General features: G+C 35.3%; 1 protein-coding gene across 1 annotated transcript; it reads right to left on the reverse strand.

The window, feature by feature from the left end:
* Positions 1–7,078: 7,078 nt before the first annotated feature.
* Positions 7,079–7,546, reverse strand: LOC137398451 (uncharacterized). Its single transcript, XM_068084562.1, has one exon. It carries the CDS (start codon positions 7,544–7,546, stop codon positions 7,079–7,081), a length of 468 nt encoding a protein of 155 aa, XP_067940663.1.
* Positions 7,547–19,003: the final 11,457 nt, after the last annotated feature.

Genomic DNA, 19,003 nt, shown 5'->3' on the forward strand with positions numbered 1-19,003 from the left:
CCATGTCTAGCTCCAAGAAATGTCTCAGAAAAACAAATAACTTTAAATTTATCCTTAAAAATCAAATACTTAACTTCATCCATTTTGGAAGATAAACCTCTTATATTTAAATGGGCAATGGAAAATCCTTTAGAGAGATCCATCATATAAGAGGTTCAGCATGACATAAACAATAAACTAAAATGTTTTAGATAGGGTTTTTAATTGAAAATATTTGTATCCATATCATGCTGCCAATCCGGCAAATTACAGTAAAAATGCCAGCAGTAAACCAAAAGCTAAATTTTTACCTGGAAGGCGGTGAAAAGGTCAAAAAAGTATCGGACATTCACTTGGCTAACAGACCTTGCGACATTATGTTTAACAGACATCAATCGGTTTAAATAAATAGTTTATAGCATAGTTTAAACTATTTATAGCTTGTTTAAAACTTGTCAAAATGAGCTATAAACTATGGGTTCAGTTGCCTTGACTAATTAGTATATAATATGGGAGCGCAGACAATAAACACAACTGTTTTTAACAGCCTGGCACATAAACTGGTGTTACATGCTATGAATTCCTGTCATATTTTTGTGTTCGTAACATGTAAGTGGTTTTACTGTCTTTTAATCTTTTACACACATAATCTCAAACTAAGCATGAATTGTTCGCTGCTATATTGTATTCAAGATGTTTTTTCAATTTTCGTTTTATTTGCTAATATGTCTGCAAATAAAAACTTTTTTTCTTTTGTTATCAACAAAATAGAAGGTTAGCAACCAAAAACACCATTCTAGAAAGTATATGTAACCCAGACCTTAAAAGTAAAATTTTGCACATGTTTTAACGTTGCCATTTGACCTTAGACTCATTTTAATAGTGTCAGCTGTGATATATAATATGTGCTCTGCTGTAGCTAAAACCGCTACAAACTAATATAGGAAACACAGAGTTGTGCAACAATTTCTACCTAGCATGTAAACATGTCAGCTAAACAATTGGAAGTTGTGCAACTACTTCTGCATATCATATACATGTAAATAATCCTTTTCATTTCTGTAATCAAAACCACACCTTCGAAGCTCAAAAATTAAAAACAATTTAACACTAGTGATAGTGCGCTAGGCGTCAGACAACTTGATCGTCGAAGGTTGTAAAAACAACAAAACACAATGAAGGTTTGTGTATTATATATAAACTGTATATATACAAAAGCGTATATATATTTTTTTCTTTTTCATTTTATATATATGTAATAAAAGTATATATATAATAAAATGTATATATATATACAAAAGTCTATCACACTAGAGACGATCCTAGATGCAGACTGTGCAACGATGCACTTGAGACAATCCATTACATCATCAGTGGATGCAAGCAGCTAGCAGGAAACGCATAGACTGAGCAGCATAATCATGTCGCAGGTGTTGTGTATAGAATTCTATGTGACGAGTACGGTATCAATAAACCACAACAATTGTGCGAAGCTCCTGGTAAGGTCAATGAAAATGACAGAGCTAAGATCTTCTGGGACTTCTACATTCAGACTGACAAGCATGTCTTAGCAAACTAACCAGATATAATGGTTGTGGACAAGGAGAACAGTCTTAGCAAACTAACCAGATATAATGGTGGTGGACAAAGAAAACAAGAGGGCTGCTATAATAAATATAGCAGTACCCAATGAGTACAGTATAGCAAGCAAAGAAAAATAAAATGTAGGGAAATATCTCCCTATTGGAGAAGAAATTGAAAAATGCTGGGATGTAAGAACAACTGTTATTCCAGTAGTCATTGGGGCACTGGGTGCAATAACACCGGTGCATAAAATGTGGCTTGCACAGATACCGACAGCATTCAACTCAGGTGAGTTGCAGAAAAGTGTGCTACTGGGAACAGCTAAGATCTTGAGGCGAGTGCTCAAACTCCCAGGTCTATGGTAGGAGACCCGAGTTAACGAGGAAATTACCACTCATACGGGTTAACCAGGGTGAGGAAACAATTTATATATATATATATATATATATATATACATATATATATATATCTATATATATATACATGTATATGTATATATATATATACATGTATATATATACATGTATATATATATATATATATATCTATATATATGTATATATATATATATATATTCATATATATATATATGTATGTATATATGTATATCTTTATATATGTATATCTTTATATATGTATATCTTTATATATATACATAAACTTTGAGTAGAATTTCTAAATAAAGTTTTTGATATTATAAATATAAAATAGAGCCTCTTATTATACATAACCAAAATTTTAAATTTTAGGTTTGAAACACTTTTATTACTAAAAGATTCATGCTCTGAAGGTGCGTTCATCAAATAAAATGTCAACCAACAATAGTTGTTTATATAATGCAGGTTGTTTAGCTAACAGATTATACTAGTTTAATTACATACAGTCCTGGGTCCTACTACTATTTATGTCTATTGATTGCATAACAAGAGTATGTCAGCAAGTATGCATGTAGAGACAGTTCAGTTCGCCTGTTCAATGTAGCCAACTCTGGCTTTTGGGTGATGCAAAACTTTTCCCACACTGGATTTAGACTTTATGTATTAACATTTTGACATGTTAGCTATTTCACCTCTATTATATAAACAACTGTAGTTGATTGAAATATTTTATCCGATAATTGCTTCTTCAGATCATGAAACTAATAGTAGTAAAAGTGTTTTAACCATATATTTTTATATATGTAAACATATATGGATCATGTATTTATGGTTATATTAGTTGAAACCCCGGCATTGCTCGGGTGATAAGTCTATGACCGAAAACTCAATATTAACTACCATACAACAGCAGTTACCATTCTAACTATCAAATTTCATATTGTGACAAAAGTGTTCGGTGCAGTTCAAATAAATTAAGAGAGAAAATAAAGCAATTGTGAAGTTTTTCAAGTTTTATCAAGAAACTGCAACGTTCAAATTTCATATAGTGAGCAAAATGTTTTGTGCAGGTCAAATAAATTAAGAAACAAAATAAAACATCCGCAAAAGTGTTTAAATGGAAATTCGAATAATTAGCAAGTACATGTAAAAGCAAAATTAAGTTTGTTTTTATGATTACAATAAAAAATGATTTGGTAATGATACAATTAATACAAACTGAGAAAACAAAATAAAAATTCTTAATAGGTTGAGTTAATAATAACAATTAGTTGCATAGAAGTGTGTGTACAGAAAAATAACCGTTCCGGCAAGTTTTGTCAATCAAAACTTTAAATACAACAACGCTGGTACCTTTCAATACTGGTAAAAATGTAAAATGAGATATTTAGCTGTCTATGATGGACCAAACGGAGAGAGAATGTAGAGGTGGTTCCTATTTGAAATAATACAGTGGTTCATGGGAAAATATTTGGTCTTCCAAAAATTTTGAACTAAACTGGAAATATAAGAGTTTACAAAATTCCAAAAAACATCATGTTTCGTAGAGTTGATAGACTCTAAATCAATAACTCTATAAAATTTTATCGTGTTTCTTAGAGTTAATAGAGTTTCAATTATTACATCATTTATTTTGAGCATTCAAAAATAGTGTATATAAAGTATCTAGTAAAAGCTATGAAACTCAAGTACCCTCGTGGACTCGAGAATAAACATTTGGAATGCTAACTCTCAGATGCAATCTTTGTGCGTTCGAGTCCATCAGATTGCAAAAATTTAATATCCAAGATTTTAATTGCTATAATTGGACAAACCAATATATATCAAAACAGACGATAAAACTTTAAGAAATATATGCATAGATAAATATTGTTATCACGTCTGAATATTGATATATAAACATACTATATATAGAATTACATAATATAAACACAAACAAGTTATAATGCTTCACTATTGGTACAACATCATGTACATCTACACACTGTTAGTCTAATGATTAAGCAACAGTGTTATTCTCTGTGTATGAATCACTCATCTGGATATGATGCCAAGATGACACTGAAGCACAGACAACTAACTAGGAGTAAGCGAGGCATCATTAGGGAGTTCTGTAATGGCCAGGCTTGCATTCCCAACTATAATTCTTCTAACACGAGTTTTAACTTTTGTGTAGCTTAACTGTCCTGTGATTGGCGGGATTATTTTGTTGGATCGGTAACCCTGCCTATTATAATTTTTTGAAACAACCAGCAATAAATGTTTCATTGGATCATGCTAAACCCAATAGACCACAATGTCATGCTAGTGGGTTACTTCATCACATAAAACTGTCAAACTTTGTCATTGTAGATTATGGCGTGATATTGTATGGCAGTCTTGACTGAGTGACAGAGAGCTTCACTAGTTAGCGAATACCCACTCAGGTTCTACTGTATTATAATCCTATTTATTTGCATATTATTAATATTATTACTATTATAATTATATTAATAATGATAGTATTTGATATAACACTACGGGTCACTACAATGTCTGGGGAACCCCTGTACACGTGGACCTTCCCATCCACCCGAGTGTTCTTATAGGCTATGGATACCTTGCGGACCACACCATCACTGCTAGGATATACTGCGACAACTCGTGCTGCAAAGTAAACTTGTCGGAGTGCATTACTTTCGGCCACCACAACCACATCACCAATCTGGAAGTTCTTAGACGACTCTTTCTTTCGAAGGGAGGTGAACAAGTTGCTGACATAAAACTCGCACCGTCTCTTCCATAACTGCTGAGACACTTCTGCAACTACACTGCCTTGCTGATCCAAAGAACTGCAGGAAACCAAACAACCAGGATTACTAGACATCGATCGACCCAGAAGAAGGCAATTTGGTGTCAAAACACTTACCTCTGAATCACAACAAGCCAGAGATCCCAGCGGTCGTTCCTTTATCTGATCTGCAGCTTGCTTGAACGCAGTATCTAACTCTGAATATTGGAGCTTCTTAGAACCAATAGGAAACTTTAAATCTAACTTGATGTTCTTTACCAGTAACTCTACAGCGCCCTGATACAAAGGACTATTGGCAGGTCCAAACACCCATTCAACACCATTCTCAACACTCAACTTGTAGATAGTATTCTTGACCATAGTCTTCCATGCTTCTCGAAGATCTCTTTCAACACATACCAGTTGAGACCCAGGGTCTGAGTAAATCTTTGTAGGCCAACCTCTAACATAACATAATCTGATGAGAGCACCTTTGAATGACTTGGCATCATAACCTGGCACCGCCTCCACATGGACAGCTCTTGAATAGAGATCTGTCAAGAGAACTCCATATGCCTTTCCACTAGTTCTACGCTGGACTTCTCCGCCAATAGTGTAGGGACCGAACAGATCTAACATCACGTGACTGAATGGAGGTGATGCCTTCAGCCTTGCCTCTGGCAATTTGGCTAAATTGTACTTGACTAGAGATGGTCGGACTCTTTTACATAAATAACATTGACTACAGAAAGACTTAGCAACTTTACTACCTTGAGTCACCCAGAACCTCTGTCTAAACCTCGCTAGAGTCGCATCCCTATCTCTATGTCCCCTATCAACATGAGCATCACGCATGCAGATGCGTGTGTAGGGATGATTAGCTGACAACAAAATTTGGGGCTTTCCATCTGCTGACAATGGGTTGCTCCAACTGAGGCGATCACCAACTACCCACAACCCATTTACTGAATCTACTTGGGGATTGAGTTGCTTGTATGGATAGGTTTTACCTCTTTCCACATCGACTAACATTGTCTTGTGAATGTCCTTTGCCACCAGACAACAAGATTCTCTATAAATATCAGCAGAGGGAGTGTTCGAGCATGCACGAAAAGTCTTTCGACGAATAGCCATCAATGCTCTCCCAACAGCCCAATGAACACTGCGAGCAGAACCATACCTTGAGTAGTCCAACAATGGTTGATGCTTCACCACTTGAGAAACATTGGCCATCTTTTTTAGTCCAGGTAAAGCAGAAATATTATTAAACTCACTGACAGACCTAACAGGCCAACTCTTGGGAGGATCATACAAAAAAATTGGACCAGTCCACCATTCAGACGTGTTAGACAACTGACCAGGAGTTTGACCTCCGGTCAGCCAATCTGCTGTATTTTGCTTACCAGGTATCTACTTCCAACATGACAAATCACCCTCAGTTGCTGCCTGGATCTCACCGACTCGAACACCCTCATATATCTGAAATCTGGTGGAGCACTTGTTTAGCACGGCAAGAACAGTTTCAGAATCGACCAACTGGATCACACTGTCAAACTGAAACATACACTCTTTCTCTATGAGTGCCCACACTCGCTTCGATACCACATCACCATTTAATTCCATCTGATGCGTATACAACTTACTCACCGGAGCGATGCGACACTTAGACATGATGTTCCTACACCACACCGAACCATCCAAGCATTCCCACCAAATGAAAGCAAAACAAACGTAAGCAACATCACTCCAATCTGACAGAATCACTAACATAGGCAATCCAACTGCATCGTTTGGCTTGAGAGAGCGATCCAATCTGAGCCCTGCAGCTTGGAAAAGATCCTCAAAAAACCCGAACCCACTTACTGTGCACAACCTCGGACAACTTATCATCCCATTGCAACTTTGCAGTCCAAGTCTTGCGCAGGAGCATTTTACCAATCAAAGTGAAAGGGCTCAGAAAACCAAAAGGGTCATACAACTTCATAGTCTGTTCCAAAACTATACGACGAGTTAGAACATAGGGAATAGCTTTGGGAATGTCAGACTCATGAAGGTTCTCCTGAGTATAAACTCCTTTGCACTTGGGAGAAAAGTTTAGGGCTGGACTGAACCTGATGACATCCTCAGATGGGTCCCAAAGAACACCTAGCACTCTAGTCATCTCAGATTCACTCTCAACCGAAACTGGCTCCTCACTAGGATCTACTCAAGGCGATTTCTCACCACTTAACAACAATGACTTAACACGCAAACCCGCTTTGCTTAAGACAGCATTGGTGTCACAAGCTAACTTCACAGCACTTCCTTGTGACTCCACTGAGTCGATTATATCATCAACATACGTGGACCGCCTTAACAAAGCTGCCACTCATAGATAATCGACTTCAAACAGTGAGGCCGTCTTGTACAAAGCTTCACTGACAATGGCACCTGCTTGTTTGTCACCCATGTTTACCCTCTGGATTGTGTACACATCGAGTGCCCGAGAATCCTCCAGACACCGCCACAAAAACCTATGACAGTGTTGTTCGGTAGAATGGATGGAAACAGAATTGTACATTTTTCTAATGTCGCCAACCAAAGCCTGAGACTCCTCGCGCCAGCGGATAAGCACACCCATTAATTTGTTGATATAGGCGTCCGGCCCCTTTGCCAAGAACGAATTCAGAGACTTTCCCTGATAACTTTGAGACGGATTGAAGACTATACGTACACATGTTGTCTTTGACTTAGGGCTCAAAACCGCTAAGTGGCTGATGTAAAATCTAGGGCCTGTCCAACTCTTCAAATCACTATCAGACAACTTCTTAGCTACACCACAATCAACCATATCCATGATCTGGTCATGGTAGACTTTTGCCCAATGGACATCTTTCTTCAGAGTTTACTCAGTACTCTTCAGAATTGCTAGAGCCGAGGAATAATTATCAGGAAGGTCACTGGGATCTTTAACCCACGGATAACTTGCATACCACACTTGCTTATGGGAATGATATGTGAGATTGTCCCGAATAAGCTGCAACTGTTGCTGCTCCTCAAACGAGTAGGTGTGACCTAAAATTGGACACTTCCCACATTTACAACCCTCACATTTAGGGTTAACCTCAGTGCCCAATGTCTCACCCAGAATGAAGTCGCTTACATCAGCCTTTGCAGAACACAACAAAGTATGCAGGGTTTGACCCTCCTCAGAACATTGACCACCATGACAGTCAGGAGTTGGATTGGGGACCAAATTACAACAATAAGTCAGGACCTGCTGCATATCCTTTGTGAAAACAGTTCTGTCTGACAAACTGGGATGGCTCCCAACCAGGCACCGCCCAAAAACACCTTCCATGATGCCCAAGTGCTCTCCACACTTGGAAACTTCGATCTTAGGAAAATAACCATGATAGTTTGTCCCAATCAACACATCAACTACACTGCCTCGCTGCAACAACTGAATCTCATCACTAGGGAACAACTGCTGCACAACATTGAGATTCAATGGTGAGACTGGACCAGTTATCTGATCCATGCCATAAGCTAATATTGGCTTGGCAATATCAGCAGAGGAGTAAAGAGGGAACTCGTAGATAAAAGATTTACGTTGACGGTCTTTGTTGCCGATACCTACAATATCAAGAATTAAACTGCGGCTTTTCTTAGCCCCAAGGTGATGAGCTGCTTCATGTGTTATGTAGGTAGCATCAAAGCCACCATCAAAGAATACGTTAACATATGTATTATTCACAGTTTTAACCTTTGCTATGGGAAGCACACAATTTGAGCCATTACTGCTGTTTGACACAGCACTGCTAGTAGTAGTGTTACACTGGCGCTGATTACATAACACGTGATGATGATTGTTAGCTTTACAGTGTTTACAAGCGGTCTTTTCAGAACAAAATTTCCTATGATGAAGCGTACTGAAACATCTGAAGCATGCTTTACACCTTTTCAATGTTTCAAGCTTATCCTGAATTGAAAGCTAAATAAATTCTGAACAGTTTAGTGTGCTATGCTTACATAAATTACCCTCAGAGAAGTGAATAACACAATCAACATTCACAGGGTTTGATACAGGTTTAGTAGTAGTAGCACCATCTATAGCAGAACAAGTACCAGTAGTAGTGTTTTGCTTAGTAGTAGTATTAAACGTCCTAGCAGCAGTTTTCGGTTTGGCAAACTGCTGGCCTCTATCATATGGCGTGTCAGGTTTACTTGAAGGTTTTTCAGCCCTACAAAGAGTAATACTTCGTTTTACCTTTAAAAAGTCCATAAATGCCTGAAATGGATGCAGTTTTTCGAAATTGGATAAATAATGAAATCTTTTCTCCCATGACTCACGAATGTTAGGGGGTAAGCATTCACAAACCTCATCAACCTGAATCATCGTGACACACTCCAGATTACCAATATGTTTAAACTGACTAAATCCCATCTCAGTGTTGCGCCAGTAAAGCAGTGGTGCCAGTGTAAAAACTGCTATGCACGGGAAAGAGAGACATAGATGTGCGCTACACAAACCATGAAATATGGCATTCCGCTCATCCAACTGGCCTCAAGTGTGTTGCAGAAATGCAGACCCTATTAAACCAGGTTCATTAAGTGTGACCTAGTATAACGGCTGACACTACCATGGTACGTTTTGTAGCTAACTGGATTTTCCAAGCATGTTTCAGAAATGCAGCAGATTACAGACCCTATTAAACCAAGTTCATTAAGTCTGACCTAATATAACTACTGACACTACCATGGTACGTTTTGTAGCTAACTGGATTATACAAGCATGTTTCAGAAACGCAGCAGATTACAGACCCTATTAAACCAGGTTCATTAAGTGTGACCTAATATAACGACTGACACTACCATGGTACGTTTTTTAGCTAACTGGATTTTCCAAGCATGTTTCAGAAATGCAGCAGATTACAGACCCTATTAAACCAGGTTCAATAAGTCTGACCTAGTATAACTACTGACACTACCGTGGTTTGTTTTGTAGCTAACTGGATTTTCCAAGCTTGTTTCAGAAATCCAGCAGATTACGCACCCTATTAAACCAGGTTCATTAAGTCTGACCTAGTATAACGACTGACACTACCATGGTACGTTTTGTAGCTAACTGGATTTTCCAAGCATGTTTCAGAAATACAGCAAATTACGCACCTTATTAAACCAGGTTCATTAAGTCTGACTTAGTATAACGACTTACACTACCATGGTACGTGTTGTAGCTAACTGGAATTTCCAAGCATGTTTCAGAAATGCAACAGATTACGGATCCTATTAAACCAGGTTCATTAAGTCCAACCTAGTATAACGACTGACACTACCATGGTACGTTTTGTTGCTAACTGGATTTTCCAAGCTTGTTTCAGAAATCCAGCAGATTACAGACCCTATTAAACCAGGTTCATTAAGTCTGACCTAGTATAACGACTGACACTACCGTGGTACGTTTTGTAGCTAACTGTATTCTTGTTGTTGTTAGTTTTATTAGATGACTTATCACTTCCAAATGACATTCAATAAGTTATCCAAAGATAATAAATGTTTAATATTTTGTTAGCACTCGAGTATCTAGATGTGGAGTGTCCGAAACTATCTGAAAGACTGCTGAAACATGAGATGTATTAGATGGTATGTAAGAACAGAGGAAGTCGTGTATTTACAATTCATTGGCATTTAAGACATACTCAGAATGACTTACAAAAGCAGAGTGGTGAACACTACCAACCTGCGCATACAACATTGTGAAAGCACCATATCCTAAGACCAACGATGAAGAGGAACTATCAGATACAGTACATACAAAGTTGGCTCTTACTGCAGAACACTAATTTTTGTTTTTATACAAGCTGAAACTATGTTAGTGGTCACGACTTGGGTGAACGTTTTTAACGAATTTTTTTGATGAGATGAAAGTTTTTGGCTTATAAAAAATATGTAATAAAGCAATAATTTTGAAGATAATACAAAACAAGATTTGCATATCATATTGAAGACATGCCCCATTGCCACTTGTACCAAAAACTTGTCTGATAGATTGGTTTATGAAGTGTAATCAGAGCTGTGAAGTAGGTTCTTTTGCATAGCTTGACTCAATTCCAGCGAATCAAATATTAAGAACTCAAAATATTTCATGCTCCACAATCTTAAGGGAAAACAGATTAGCCAACACAACAAACCACCAACCATGTGTTACTAGGAATATATTTATTAAATCTGCCAAAATTGATTTTTTTTTCAGACTTTGTCAATGATTGTAGTATACAAAAATGTATCTAATTTATTTAATTGCAAATGGGCAAAAACTGTGAAAGTTTTAAGCATCTTTTATTAAATCAAAGCATAGACATACAAATATATTGACAATAGTTCTTATGGCCAGCAGATGCAGTTAAATGCTTATTATTCAATTTATTTCTAAGCAAGAAACTAACAGATAACCATCTGACAATGGTAAAACTTCTATTCAAATATTCAAACACCAAGTGGTCATTCCCTGGCTGATTATAAGAAACAACAACGAAAAAATGTCTCTACAAATAATACAACCTCTTTCTAGTTTTATTGGAAAAGGAGATAATAGTCAAAACAGTAGATTATAGATCAGGAAGGTAAAATTAGTCTCAAGTAATCATTGGTGGCTGATAAAGTCTTGTTACAGAATCTCTAGAATACTAAAAAGCTTGATGACAAAAATCTTCATTCGGAGATGTCTTCATAGGCATCTGAGTCATCCTGGTTAATGATCCTAAAAAGCAATATTTTTATAGTATTTTACCCTTCCCCGCATCTACCTGCAGTTTATATACATACATACTTCAACATACGAGTGCCCTGACATATGAGAAACTTGAGTTACGAGGCAGCTCTTAAACAAGTTTTAGCACTAAAATGTGAGCCACTTTTGGGAAATGAGTAGTGAGTCAGTAACCAAGCATGTCAGAGGTGTCATGAGAAAAGCATTATCAGCTGTTCTCTAACTGATCAGCTTATACTTTTGCAACATACTCTTTGCGCTCGTTTATTAGTTCAGAATTAAGGGAATTAAAAGTACTGGGCATAGACCAAAATCTAACCAGAACAATACTAGATGATGCCAAGAAAAAGTGATTGATAAAAATTGACATTAAACTTTACATTTTTGAAAAAAATGAGAAAAGTGTACTCCTGATTGAGATGGCTTGCCAAATATGACAGAAATGCATCCACAATATGCACAGTTATTAAACAGAAGGATAATGTTAACCCTTTTACTTCCGTTCACGCATTTTGGTGAATTTGCCAGCAATTGCGTAGTAGCTTAATTTTATTATCAGTTGACAACATAATTAACAATCTTTAGGACTTTTATGGGATTGACAGTGTTTTCCAAAAATTTCTCTACAAAGTTAGCCTAAAATAGCAAAATACTTTAAAGTTTTTTTTGTGAATTCTAAACATAAAAATGAGCATTTTCTTTTTCTGATGTTCAAACTATTTAGTGTTATTATGGCTTTCATAAGTACCTTCCGAGTTAGAAAAATATATAATTACTTATGTTGATGACATTATAGCCATATTCAGATATTCATAATCAGATTTAAGTAATTACACAGATAATTAAGCAGCTGCACTGACTCTGATAGTTGAAGTAACAGTTTTGTAAGAGTGAGGAACATTGTAGAGGATCATTTTAGCTTCGTAGCGATTGTAGCTTCACATAGTTTTAGCAATGCACAAAGTATAGATTAATTGAATTTTTGGCATAGCAGTGTTAGTTAAAATGTTGGCAAAAAACAATATATAATAAAAAAACTTTGAGATAGAGTTTAAAGTTGAAAAATATTGTATACATATCATGAATATATTGGCAATTTTCGGGAAAATGGCTGGTCGTAGGCCAATCGCTAAATTTGTACATGAATGGTATTATGTCAGCAAAAGGACTAATCTGTAGTTTATTCATAATAGTCACTAGGACTGACCATAGTTTCTAAACGGCGTAACGATCTTTACTACGAGATGGAGAGACTGCTCATGCTTTGGATAAAAGGCAAACAATTGACCAGTGACAGCGTAACTGAGAGGATACTATGTCAAAAGGTCAGTGCTGTATATCAGGACTATAAAGAACAGACAGTCAAAAAAGTTAGCTAGCGGTTGCGCATTAGCCCTACGTGATGACACCTGTGTTCATTCTTTTTGCAACATGTTGAAAGGGCGACAAGGCAAACAACCTTAAATAAGGCTCTTCTTAAAACGGAAGGCTGTTCGTGAGAGTGAAACAAAAGAAAAATTAACCAAGCGTCCAAAAAAAATGTTAAGCAATGAACGCCAAATTTTTTTTAATTTTGTTAGGTTTGAAAAAAAAGTTTGCTTTTAGGTCTGCTGTTAAACACTTGCATACCTGTCTACATTAGAAGGAATGGTGTATTCCAGATCAACGCTGGGCACTTGACGTCTCACATATTTGTTCGCATTTCTTTTCTTCTCCTCTTCTGAAACTTGAACTAAATTGAAGCATCTTTGGTCAAACTGTAATTTTTACTAAATTTTTGTTCCTCAAAAGTTATGTTCATGTAAAAATTGGCTGAAAACTCCATATTGTTTGTAATTGTGCTCTATTTACTGATGAAGTTTGTCATGACCTATTATTAGTAAACAAATAATATAGTCATTCTTTCATGCCTGTCATTTTATTAGAAACTAGCAGTAATTATATCATGTAAGTGTTCTTATCTTTAAATACTCACCCCCTCCTTCACTGTATGTATCGGAGAGTAACTCCGAGTGTTCCATGTCTGCTGTAATAGAGAGAGGACAACCACTACCAAATTTGAAATGATTTTACAGTTTATTCTAGATTAAAGTTTGAATATAAAAGTTTTTTAATACAGATGTTTGCTCAGTGTCTTTGGTAAAAAGTACAATTTTGACCACCTGAAATTCAGTAAATAATCTATAATTACAGGTTGTTTTAAAATAATTTATTGAAATATTTTCAAAATCTACCACAAACCTTTTATTACATTTAGTGTTTTTAGCAACTACATGTATTGTATGTTAACTTACTTATTGATAAAAAAGCTAAAATTTAAAGTTTACCAAAATATAGGCTCACTTGAACTTACTTTATCAAGCTATTTTTTTGAAATTCATTTGAGTAAATATTTGTCATATCATTTGGAGTAGATGTAATCTACAACTTCTGGAGTTTCTTGAACCTGTTTAAATTCAAATTTAATTTTTAAATATAACAGTAGCTAATTATAAAAATTTTATGAATCATAAAATTTACATGAATATTATACTTTATATAAGTACAATAATAAGTTTGTAAGTTAGAAGATAACTTATAAAAATCTAAATTATGATTTACATGTATAATCTGCCGATAAGCAGCAGTTTCTATATAGTTGGGTTTTACGGCAACTGAACAATTTTAAGCAGTACTTTAATATTTCTATAGCCAGAAAATGAATTTTTGAAAAAGTTTAATCTAAAAAGACTTAATTTAAAAAGTTTAATCTAAAACTTCATATACATGTAAAAAGGCAACCATGAAAATAGATTAAAGTGTTTTTATTGTGCCTTGGTGTTTATTTTTTCTACTTGAACTAACTTGCTCTGTTTCTGTTCTAGTTAATATACAATAGAAGGGTCAAGGTCTCAAGCGTTTTAAGAAACAAACAAGGCTTGTGGGTTCTGATCACTGGAATGTCACTCTGACAGTTCTTCTCATTAAGACCTTTTGGCTGCGTCAACTTATTTTCAAATGTTTTATTACTGTCTTATACCATATGCATGATTTATTACTAGCAATCAGTCATACGATCTAACCTTTACTTATGAGTACAGTCAAACCTCTACTTATGAGTACAGTCAAACCTCTACTCTATGAGTACATTCAAACCTCTACTCTATGAGTACAGTCAAACCTCTACTTCTGAGCACAGTCAAACCTCTACTTATGAGTACAGTCAAACCTCTGTATATAGGTGCAGTCAAACCTCTACTTAAGAGTACAGTCACACTTCTATTTATGAGTACAGGCAAACATCTACATATGAGTACAGCCAAACCTCTACTTATGAGTACAGTCAAATTTCTACTTACAAGTCTTTCAACACACCTCTTAAAATTTGAGCAAGTATTTGCTTGGACATAAAAAGTAATCTTCAGCAGATGATGCCTGAAATTTCTCAAAAGCATTCCAGTTCAGAAATAAACAATATATACTTAATTTTAGCTTTATCTACTCCAATTTAAATTAGGTTACAGCATGTTGCGCTAAATTTTATACCACTCACTCTACCATTACAAATCTACACATTACTTAGCTTAATTTTCCAAAGATCGATGTATTTTTGAATAATTTATAATAATATATAATTTATTATATTACCAATGTCATAATACAATCTATTCGTTTTCATGTTGCATGTAATTAATTGAAGTATATATGGAAGCTTTTCACACCTGGATTGAAACTAAACAACCAATTCAACAAACCAAAACACAGCACAATTATATAATACTTTGTCCCAATATCTTTGTTTCAGGATATGGCAACTCTTACAAGTGAGGCAAAGAGCTGACAAAAATAATATCATATGTCTATGTTTGTCAAAAGTTAACTAGAGTAATAATTAATAGCTCACTTTCTATGACCTGTGGCTCGACCTTTGGTGGTGGGTTAATCTCGGGTAGCGCAACAGCCATGGCCTGGGAGGCTGACCTTTAAATAGAGACATCAAAGGTTATAATGTTGCTAAGTAACTGCTACTTACTGATGTATAGTATGTCAGGTTGCTATAGGTACTTACAGAGCAGATGTTCTTTTGTATTTCACCAGAATGACAACCAGAACAATGATGACGATTACAAGAGCGCAGACAGCTGCAATGAGAGCAACCGTTGTTGTCTCTATAGAGGTTTCTGACGCTGTTGGATCTATAGAGACAAGATGAAATGACTCAGAAGTTACTACAACTGAAGCAACCGTTGTTGTCTCTATAGAAGTTTCTGACGCTGTTGGATCTATGGAGACAAGGGGAGATGACTCCGAAATTACAACTGTTGTGCTCATTGGTTCTGTAGTGTCTGCTTGTGGAATCACTACAACAGAGATGTATATAGCTTACATGTATAGCTTAGATTTATATAGCCTACCAAAAAAAACTGGCCTGATCAATAAAACCATATCTATTAGAAGTTAATGAAATATTATTAGCTATAAATCATATAAATTAGTACACTCTCTCTGGGCCACGGTACACTTTATCTAGACTATTTTACACTTCATCTGACCATTGGTACACTCCATCTGACCTTTGGTACACTCTATCTGAGCTATTATATACTCTATCAGAGGTATTGTAAACTCCATCTGAACTATTTTAATTCCATCTGAGCTTTTGTACACTTCAACTAAGCTATTGTACACTCTATCTGAGCTACTGTATATTTCATCTAAGCTATAGTATACTCCATCAGAGCTATTATACACTCCATCTGAGCTATTGTATACTCCATCTGAGCTATTGTACACTTCTTCAGGGCTATTACATACTCTATCTGAGCTACTGTATACTTTGTCTGGCCTATTGTGCACTCCATCTGAAGTATTGTACACTCTATATGAGCTATTGTACGCTGTATCTGAGCTATTCTACACTTCATCTGAACTATTTTATGCTCCATGTATGCTATAGTACACTCCATCTGAGGTCTCACAAGCTCCATCTGCACTGTTGTACACTCCATCTTAAATATTGTACACTATATTTGAACCATTGTAGTAATTTCCATCTAAGCTACTGTACACTCCATCAGAGTTATTGTACACTTTCACTGAGCTTTCTTACAGTCTATCTAAACTATTGTATACTCCATTTAAGCTATTGTACACTCCATCTGAGCTATTTTAATCTCCATCTGAACTATTGTACACTCTATTGTGCTCATACTATTTCCCCGTATATACACTATTAACTGCGCTACCGGCGTAGCCCAGGTAATAAAAAGTCTTTGGACAAAACCTTGATTTATATTTAACATATAACAACATTTGCCATTCTACCCTTCAAACTACATATCATGGGAGAAACGTTTTGGATAGTTGAAATAAATTAGGAGAAAAATAAAAGCAACTGTAAAGGTTTTAAAACTTAGTCAAACAACTATAACTTTCAAGGTTTTAGCCAGGCACATCACCAATGGAAGGTTCTAGAAAGCTGCTTAATGAGATAGGCTTCTACTGGCGGTATGTCAAGACTTTGCATCTGCATTGTTGTCCAGCTGCAACTATTGTAATAATTGCTATAGCAGGAGAATCAAACCTAGGATACACATACGGACATACATTGAGAAATATGTATATATCTATGTATAGACAGATATACATAAATAAATATATTTATATGTATATATTTGGATATAAATGTATATACATATAAATATATATATATATATATACAATGTCTATATACATGTATATATATAAATTTATATAAGTATATATAAAAAAGCAACTGTATATGTATATACGTATATATAAATACGTATATATGTATATATATACATATATATATATATATATATAAATATATATATATATACATATATATATATATATATATATATATATATATATATATATATATATATAGAATATATTAAAAACTGAAAACTTTTAAAACATTTTACTACTTAAAGTTTCATGGTTGTTACCATTCATCAGGTAAAATTAAAATGATCTGAAGGTCATATGACTGTACGCAAAAACACATCGAGTAGCTTAACAATAAAGGCCAGCTACATATAGTACAACTATTTAATTGGTTCATGTCACAGCATTGCAAATTAAGTGCTTATTTGAATGCCTGCACTTTGACACAAGCTCGTTTCTTGAGTTTAAGCTTGCAAGTTCAGGTTTGTATTGAATGAAGTACACAAATTACAGCGTTTACTGGTCTTATTGTAGCTACTCGCTTTTTTCAATACTCTCCACTTGATGTCATACTGGATGAATCGATCTTTAAGCTGCCATATATAATTACTTAGTTCTGTTGAAGTTCGTTTTGATGGATTGTTGAAGCTGCTATGATGGTTGTAATATCTTTTCTTGAATGAGCCCTCTGTCAGGCCAACATATGTCTGTTTGGTAGCATTAGATTCATTGGTCATAACTGTAGCCTAATAGGTGACAGAGCTAGACAAACATGCATTTGGCAGTGAACATGTACCTTTATCTCGACAGTTGCATGTTGCTGTTGGCTTTTAGTTTGATAGCTGTGCTTTGTTGTTATTTGCAATAATCTGTTCAATATTCAAAAGGGTGGTATAACCCCCCTCTCTCTAAAAATGTTGCCACCAATATAGGAAAGCTTTTTTTCAGAGCTCTTTAGTGAAGAATTTCCCAAAGATCACAAACTTTATTTGATATTTAATAGAAACAATTTAAAACTTAGCTATAGCTGCATGAAGAATGTAAATTATACACGTATTTTCACCTTTCAAAAAATCACAATCATACTTAAGCTTTAAAATAATAGTAATATAAGATTGACACTTTATTGGAACATGAAAGCAAAAAAAATGTCTTCCATACTAGCTAGCGCATTTTCATACGCTGTCGGGAGTGTAAACAAGAAAGCGAAGTGCACTACATGCCAGAATGAATTTGCCTACCACCACAGCACATCATCATTAAAAGATAATTTAACTAATTCTCATCCTACCGCATCTATCATCCCCAGCCGTCGCAGACAATATTTACTACTACTGTCCCCTGCGCGTGGCTATTTTCTAAAACTGGCAATATTGTACGTAGGGAGAGGGTATCTCTTTATTGGGATCATGGGAACAAACTGTGCTGCCTCAACTCTTGGCTGACTTAATTATAGACTTTCATAGACTGTTTTGATACTTATTATAATTATTACAATGTAACCTATGTACGTTGGACATAACATGTACTCCTGCTAACAATTGTCTTAAATATAATTAATTGATATGTTCCTGTATTACTTGTTTTTGAATATGAAGGTTTTTGCTAAATTAATTCCAAGATTAATCGAAGATTAACTGGTTCAGACCAGTTATTAATCACGGTTAATTTTTATAATCGTTGTGCAGCTCTATTTATATATATATATTTATATATATATATGTATATATAAATATATATATATATACAGGGCAGATAGCGCAGTTGGTCAGGTATCGGGACCGTGATCATTAGGTCCTCGGTTTAAACCCCACCAAATGCACTTTTCTGGTGGTTCTTAGACAAGACCCTTGCTTGTTTAACGTCTAC

Source organism: Watersipora subatra, chromosome 6 (assembly GCF_963576615.1).
Source record: "Watersipora subatra chromosome 6, tzWatSuba1.1, whole genome shotgun sequence".
NCBI classification, from domain to species: Eukaryota; Metazoa; Bryozoa; class Gymnolaemata; order Cheilostomatida; family Watersiporidae; genus Watersipora; species Watersipora subatra.